Genomic DNA, 8,485 nt, shown 5'->3' with positions numbered 1-8,485 from the left:
ATGTCTTATAGGGTTTATACTGAGTTCAATATTGTATAACTCTATTAATTCAACTGTAAACCTAAAAATTTACAGCCAATTTTGAAAGAGATGTATCTTATCTCTGGAAATTGTTATGGAATGTGTCAATGCTGTTGTAATGAAATGTTTCTTCTAATTATGTTTATTAAATAAATAATTAAAAAAAAAACTGATTCTACAAGACCTGGGATGTTGGTTTTTTTTTTTTTGTCTTTTGGAGACAGGGTCTCCCTGTAGCCCCAGCTATCCTGAAACTATGTAGACCAGGCTGGCCTCGAACTCACAGAGATCCACTTGCCTCTGCCTCCCGAGTGCTGGGACTAAAGGCGTGAGCCACCACGCCCGGCAACCTGGGATGTTTTATAGACAATCTTGATTTATGATTGCAGGGCCCACACTAACATTCAGAATCCAGGGAAAGAATTTCAACAGGGGCAGGTGCTAAGTAGGTGCAGGAGCTGAGGAGTAAGTGGTGAGTGGTCAGGGTGGGCCTACCCATAGGCAGAGTGACTTAAACTCGGTCTTTTGCAGGTTCATTTCTCATGCCTCACCTTGCTTCTGAAGAGCTATGTCCTTGGGGTACTGTGAAAGGCACACGCAGCCACTGTGCAGCTACAGGCGCACACCCCAGCGTCTCTCCAGTGCAGGCTGAGCTCCTGCTGCCATCTCGTGGCAGGTTCTGTCAGGGACACAGCAGAGCCAGTTTCCCCTTTGCCTTTACTGGCTGAGATTTGGGAGCTTTCTGGATTCCAGGGCTCTTGTTTCCTTTAGGACTGAAGGCAAGGCCACCCTCGAACACCCTTGTCTTGACATGGATTGTCATGATGGTCCTCTGATGTACAGATTTCTAGTCCTGGGCAGCACTACGGATGTGTGTGTCCTTGTCAGTGAAGGATGGGAACCTGCAGACCGGCCTAAATACCAGTGCTGTGCTCCAGAGTCCTCCAGGGCTCCTCAAAAGAGCTAGAAATCTGGGTGTTTCACAAAGGAGATCTGTGGGCTCCTAAGCCAGCTTGCAGGTTTACTACACTGAAGGTCCACCTTGTCTTTTTGGCCACAGCCCCCTTATTGAGATTGGTCTTAATTCTTCCCTTGATACATGGTTTATGGTTGTGAGCTCTTGTAGTCAAGATCCTTTCATGTCCATAACCCACGTCCTGCACAGAGCTGGGTGAGCAAAGGTATTAGATGTTCCTTGGCTAGTATACTTTGCCAGTTCCCCCAGAACACATTCTCTTGTGTAGAACTCTCTGACCTATGTCAATGGACTGGATGCCGTGTGCCACCATTCTCACAGTGAGAGAATTGCTTATTCTCCATGACTGCATAGGAAGTGCCCTCTAGCCAATGGAAGTGAACTTCTGGAAGTAAAGTCTCCTCCCAGAGACAGCCCACATTTAGTAACTGGCCAGCTCTGGCCCGGGTAGGTGGCCCTAGACCCTGGATCTGAAGTGACAACTTAAAGCAACGTGGTGGATCCGCAGACTGCTGAAGAACTGGCTGGAGCATTGCCGTGACTGAATGGCAGGCCTACTCCCTGTGCCCAGCACTTCTTCCAGCCCTCACCGCACTAGAGAACGACACCAAACGTCAAAGGGCAACTAGTCACCTATCTGAGGCCAAGTGTCATTTAGTGCTATCCTGGATATTGACTAAAAACAGGCTTCAAGATGAGACCAGAGATCTGGAGTATTCTCATCTGGATCAGTTATTTATGTATTAATACAATGTCCTCAGAAACAAAAGGACACCTAAAAGGGAATTTTCCTTTGGCACAGTTAGCTCATGGGCCCCTAAACTTGATGATGTCTGGAAAGTGTTCCACACAGACCCTTCACTAGCCACTTGACGTTGAGTAATCCAGAGTCCTCTTGTGTCAACTCAAGTACACACTTTTTCAAGCTCTGAAATAGGATTATGTTTTGTTGCCTTTCATAAGCACATATGAAGGCATTATATATAGTTAAGTGCTGACAGAACAAGGAAGTGGCCCTCAGGTGGTCCCTACAAGCGTATGGCTCAGAGAAAGATGCTCCCACAAGGCTAGAGTCTCCCCAAACATTTAGATAAAAAATGGTAAGAGCTGGTGCATGCATTTAATCTCAGCACTCAGGAGGCAGAGTCAGACAGATCTCTGTGACATCAAGGCCAGCTTGATCTACATAAAGAGTTCAAGGCCAGCTGGGGCTACAGGGAGACCCTGTTTCAAAAAGACCAAAAAAAAAAAAATCCAAGTAAACTGCATTTTAAAATGAGAACAGGGTTGGAGAGACGGTTCAGAGGTTAAGAGCGCTGGCTGTTCTTCCAGGGGACCTGGATTCAGTTCCCACCCATAAGGCGGCTGACAATTTTAATTCCAATTCCAGGGGATCTGACACCCTCTACTAGCCTCCACAGGCATTGCACCACAAGGTGCACTTACATACATGCAGGTAAAACATCCACATAAAATAAAAACCAATCAATCAAAAAATTTGTAAAAAGAGGTCTTATGGGATCCAAGTTTCCTACCAAAAGCTCCCTGAATTAACTCCAAGATGAGTGAAACTCACTTTCACAGGGGCTCCCTTCCTTTCTCTGAAGACACTTCACTTCAGCATATTTCCTATGACTACAAATACTGTCCTTTAACCAAGAATACTGTGATCTGTGAGAGAGGTAGTAAATTGTTTGAGGCTTTCTTGCAGAAAGTAAATAATCGGCCTCCTGCTAGTTCTTACCAATAGTTAAGATGATGGAATAGCTTAGTTGGTGACATAATCAAGAGAGCACGTTCCTTTTCACCATAAACCAGTTTGCATCTTTTCAAAGGATGTGTGGTCACTGATGAGCGCACAGCCCCAGGGCACTAAACAAGCTGGCACTTGTCTGGCTTGGACCAGAATCCAGACATTCTTTCTTCTGCACTGTAATTTAGTGTGTAACTGAACACTTACATCCTGTAGGTATGCAGCACTCAAAGGATGTAACCTGTCACCTTGTGGAGGAGAGTCTCTTAGGACAGAGGGCACATCTCTATCAGTGGAGTGCACACTTCTATCTACTATAAGCCAAATCCTGTTTGCAGGCCAAAGCTTCTGGTTAAAATGACTGCCTCAGAACCAAGTGTGTGTTGTAATAACATGCCACACCAAACTAATACACTGTATTCTACTTTAATTTGACAAAAATGGACAGAAGGCAAAATGAAAAAAAATTTATTTCCTGTGTTTTATCCACGGTCAATACTGTATATTTTGATGCAATATATTTGCCAAAAGATCCTTTAGCTTTTATTTTCCATCTTAAACAACTATAGTATTTACAAGCAGTTTATAGTAACACTCACACACACATACACACACACACATGAATGTGCGTGCTCACAGACATGTGCAAGAACACATCTCTGGTGTACATTGAATGCTGGTAAAGGCATGACCTTCCAGAACCCATAATCAGAAAGGGGGAAGCCCCTCCTTCCGCAGGCCCGCTCTCCCACAATCACTCCTCACATTCCGCCTTCCATTTCTCCATGCAGAACTCCTCGCCACACTGAAGAGGGTTAACATAATCAGTGTTTACAATATTCTGAAACTATAAGCTTTTAAGAAGCACAAGCTAGTAGGCTTCCCCCTCCCCCATTTCTATTATTTTGGTTTGGAATCCTGTTTAACCACAACCATACCCTAGAGTCATCTGGAGCAGCCATCTCATCCTCTACAGTGCAGGTGACACTCAGGACCCACCCTCACCTATCAGACAACCTTGATTCCTTCCATTAGGCTTCTCTGAATCATGATCACATACAGAACCCTATCCCATAGGTATAAGTGTGATGACAAAGCTGTGTGTAGACCTGCAGGGGCGATCAGCTCAGGTTCCCCCAAAGAATGGGATACTGACTCCACAAAATGGCAGATCGCCAAGTTCAGCTCACAAGTGAGTTGTTTACCCTAATTCAGAAAGAATATCTGACTTCTCAACGAGAGAGAAATCTTTACCACAAATGATTCTTGACAGATGACTCTGGTAAGGTAACTCATAGTAGAAAATAAACCTCTGGTTCCAAGCAAAATAAACTTCTAGACATATTTTACGATAATTCTTTCTAATTTCAGTTCTTGAACAGGTCGAAAGTTTCAACTGAGAATGGCCTGGGTGCTTAATAAACAGAGGGGCTGGCTTCTTCACACTTATTTTAAAAATACCTAATGTATCCAACATAGTCTTAAAAGTCACACCACCTAAATACATTGTAGCATCTAATTTTCCTTTCTCCTGATGAATAAAACTCAAGATGCACATTTGAAACAGAAAGTTCAAAGGTCATTAACAAGCTCTATGCACCATCTTAACCTCGACTGACATTGTCTCTGCTCACCTTGGAGCTAAAGAAAATGCCTCTGGAGGGGGAAGGGATGGATCTTAGTTGAACAACGTATCATCCCATGAGGAAAAATTAACTGGGTCTGTGTCCAAAGTAATTTTATAGACGATCACTACAAAAGAGTAAACTGGATACCGACAACCTAAAACCAGAAAGAAATCTACCCATATTCATGAAAAGGCATTTAAACGTAAAGGTAACACACTGGACAGCAGTTTCAGTTGCTAGGAAACATAAATTCAAAGAATTCTCACATAACACTATTATTATTATTATTTTTTTTTTCGTCACATATTTGAGAAAAAGGAAGCTTGAAATTTAGCTTCAAAAAGAGACAATTTTAGATACTGGGTAAATCATAAATTGAAAAGACCCAGTTCTAGATGAATGACTTGACAGTGATCCATCCAAGTTCCCACACAGAGGGGAAGGACACTGCTCAGAAACCAAGCAGAAGTGAGTATGGCCAAGCTAGCTTTGCCTAGATGTGAAGTTGACACCAAGCTAGCCTTGTCTAGATGTGAAGCTGACGTCGTTAGTCTTGTCTAGATGTGAAGCTGCATTTTATATGTGATAGGAGATGAAAAAAGAAAACACTCCAGAAAGCTTCTTAACGAGCTGATTTCCTATGGGAGAATCTGCATGTGCACTGCTTGAGAGCTGGTACCCAGAGTCATTTCCACACATCCTTCTAGAGAGAAACATTGTCCGCTATCTTCTGGTTTGAGACCAAGAAGTATTTCAGATATACTTGAAATATTTTTCCTTTCAAAATATCTCAAATCTAACAGAATTGAATCCTCTACTAACGGAAACCCAGAGAAGTCAGAATACAGATTAAATTTGTTCACTAGTTTCCTAAAAAGTAATTAATCTTATCTTTAAAAATACTCATACCGCTTCACCACACCTCTCCCAAGTTCCATAAATATCAGCATCTTTACGTTAATCTAGATTCTTGGAAAAATTAAAGCTCTTTAGCAAAAAGTCAACATTAAAAGTTTTACCAACTGTTGAAAGTGGTGTACAAAAGAGTTTACACCAGGGTACAAGTTGAAAGGCCAACCAAAAGCTGAGTTTACAACTACAAGTAGTTTTTTTTTTCTTTTTTGCCACGGAAGATGAAAACAGGCCATTCCAGGATTGTCCTCTCAAGGCGGGTAAAGCAGGGAGCGACTAAGACGACAACAAAGCCTTCAACCGAGCAGCTCTACTAAATGAAACGTTTTAATGACTTGCAAATTATGGAACTCTGAAGTTTTGGCACTCGTGGACTAAAAGCACTGAGGTATGCTGGAGTCCTCTACTTCTGTTAGAAAGGCGAAGCAGAAAATCTAAAACAGCTCACTATCCAGGGGGTACAGGGCAAAAACATTTACGATCAATTTAATCTGATGACATGAATCTTCCTCCAATTCGCTATGAAACCATGCTATAATTAGAAAAGTAATATTTTTCTTTAAGACTATCAGTTTAGATAAAAAAAAAATAAGAACAGGGTTTCTCTCGAGGTTTCTAATGTATAAATTTAACAAAGTATTATGTGATCATGAAAGATAATCTGTTTTAAGAAAAATGTTCAACTGTCTCAAATTAAGACGACATATATATGTGCCATACAAAATCTAGGCTTGCATATGAAATCTGACTTTTAGAGCATATGATGGTCTAACAGTTATCTGAGGAGGGGTAGCCAGGAATAAAAAGAATTCCAGCCCTTCTGATTGAATAATCTAAAGTTGAGCTTTTTGTTTTTTTTTCCTGTGTGGGGAAAATAGATTATCTTCCATCTCAGATTGAAAACCTTCCACTTATTTCCCCATCTAGGATGACCATGAAAAGATCATATTCATTTTAAATAGGGAATAAGCAACAGAGAGCCTAAGTCCTTTGAGAAGATTTTAAAAACACACAGATCATATATTTAGTCAGAAAAACACCACTCCGAACTTACGTTATGCCATGGATTTGCCCAAATGTGGCAAACTCTGAATGTAATGACGGTAGCAGGAAAATGCATTTTAAAATAGTCAATTTAGAAAGGTTTCTTTGTGTAAAGTTCAATAAATTATGTGACAAATACTTTTTAAACAGTAAAGTTTGCAAAGTTTGACGTCTACGGGAATGTCAACAGAAGGCGCGTCGGGTTCCGAGTGGCCATCGGTTTTAGAATTAAAAAAAGGGAGAGCAACCAGGTTGTGAAGTGTAAGTGCAGGAAGGCTGCGTATGCCCACGGTTTGCTTTTCGCTTTCATCCTCTCTCCTTAGCACCCTGACAGACCAAGAGCTACGTCCCAACCAGGAGGAAAAGCAGCTCTCTCCCGTCACCTCCACAGATAATGGAAATCTGTGTGAGGGGCACAGTAGTTGCTGGGCACAAGGCGCTACTGAGTGCTGAAAGCTGGTCAGTGCCTCATGCTGAAATAGTCAGAGTTTAGATGCATTAGTTTAAACACAAAATATCAAATGAACTTGACCTTCTTTCTATTGTCTGTACACAGGGTAGAAAGATGGCTGCTCCTAAAGGCTCAGAGGAGATGGTTAGTTTTCTTTGGCGTTTCAAACTAAAGGGAAATTTTTAAGAATTTAAAAAAATGCTTAAAGATGCAAATTAAATCTAAATCGCAGTTTCCACATAGCCGAATTGTAAGTCCAAGATCTCTATTTCCCTGAATACATGCTCTTTAAAAAAAAACCAATATAATTTATGAGACCACATATGAATTAAGTCAATTTCACAGTTATAAATATTTCAAATGACAGGTATACATCATAAATTACAGGAAATAAATTCAAGTAACAGAAAAAGAAAAGGAGGAAACAGGAATCAGTTATTAAAGGATGTAACAAGAGAAGTCGCACCACTTGGGCAATTCTGATTGAAAAAAACTTTACTTGAGAAACTGAACTTCATGTAAATAACTTCAAGAGCTAGGAACTCTTCAAATAAAGGCAATCGATCCTTTAAGTTCCTGGATGTTCATCATCTTCTTTGAAAAGCAAAATCATGTTCCAGAACTGGCCCCAGCAGAGCATGCCGGGAACAGGAGAAGCAGAGCACACATGATGAACCCTATGAGATGTGAGGGCAGCTGTTGGTGGTGCTCCAGGACATGTTGAGGATGAAGCTGTGTATCTTGAGAGTTCATGCTCATCTTGAAGACCACATCCAACACACAGAAATGAAATACAGACCACTAACAGGAAACAAGCCGCAGGCTCTGCCGACTCCATGTATCAGGAAAGGGAGGGGCAATCCCAAAGGCAATTTAAATAATGGTATTTTATTTTTATATATAAATAAATGTTCTGAGAAATCTCAGATTTAGTGCATCGTTGTAAAAAATTAGTGCAGTTTTCTTTTTATTAAAGTTTTTAGTGCTCAAGGAATAAGATAAATCTACGTCTAGTCATCTTTTCTTGCTGTACATTAAATTCTTATACTGCTATGTGTCAAACTGAATGCTTCCACATGGGTCTGTTTGTAAAAATCATGGTCAACAGATTTCATTTTCTATGACAAAAACCATGGCAGTTGTTTTTGGCAAAGAAATTAGAAAAATATGAGATCATAGTTTAGAAACGAAGAGTTTGTGGACTGAAAGCACAGGTGATGCGTAGGAAAGCCTTTTAAAGATGTGTTTTAACAGAACTTTATCTGTCATGCAAAATGTTTTCTCAGCAGCTAACTTAAAAAAATATTTCAGCTTTATTTGGGGATGAGGACAGTGACAGGAGTCAGGGTGAAGGAGAGGCGCTTAGCCAAGTCACTGTTCAGGTCTCTCCCACAGAGGACCGAGGTGATTCCTGCAGGCAGATCTTCTGTGACCTTGCTCTTTCTCCCTAAGGTCTGGGAGGCAGGAGAAAAGAAACGGAGGTACAAAGTATCGGCTTACACTTCAGCCCCAAGTTCCAGTACCCCAGTTTCAATGACAGTCACGTATTTGTCATCAATCTGAACCAGAAGCACTGCCTTGTCGATGTGGGACCTCGTACCTGGGTCTCTGCTGCAAGGCACCCATCGGTGAATCACCTAATGACTCAGAACAAAAAAGCAGTTAGTGGCAGGGACCTTGACTGTACTCTCAAACTCAAA

General features: G+C 41.2%; 1 protein-coding gene across 8 annotated transcripts in view; it reads right to left on the bottom strand.

The window, feature by feature from the left end:
- Positions 1 to 3,201: 3,201 nt before the first annotated feature.
- The window catches only part of Pcnx1 (pecanex 1), a 163,909-nt gene continuing 158,625 nt past the window's right edge, over positions 3,202 to 8,485 (bottom strand). For 6 of the 8 annotated variants that reach the window (XM_008823213.3, XM_008823214.3, XM_017795627.2 and 3 more), the window contains one exon: positions 3,202 to 8,422. In XM_008823213.3, coding sequence (XP_008821435.1) covers positions 8,282 to 8,422 — 141 coding nt within the window. In that variant the 3' untranslated portion in view covers positions 3,202 to 8,281. The remainder of the gene's footprint in view (positions 8,423 to 8,485) is intronic. The other 2 variants (XM_008823215.3, XR_003847835.1) reach the window with 2 other exon arrangements.

Source organism: Nannospalax galili, unplaced genomic scaffold (genome assembly GCF_000622305.1).
Source record: "Nannospalax galili isolate Female #2095 unplaced genomic scaffold, S.galili_v1.0 scaffold1129, whole genome shotgun sequence".
Classification (NCBI taxonomy): domain Eukaryota; kingdom Metazoa; phylum Chordata; class Mammalia; order Rodentia; family Spalacidae; genus Nannospalax; species Nannospalax galili.
Note: the sequence above shows the minus strand (reverse complement) of the source record. Positions and strands in the feature narration are given on the sequence as shown.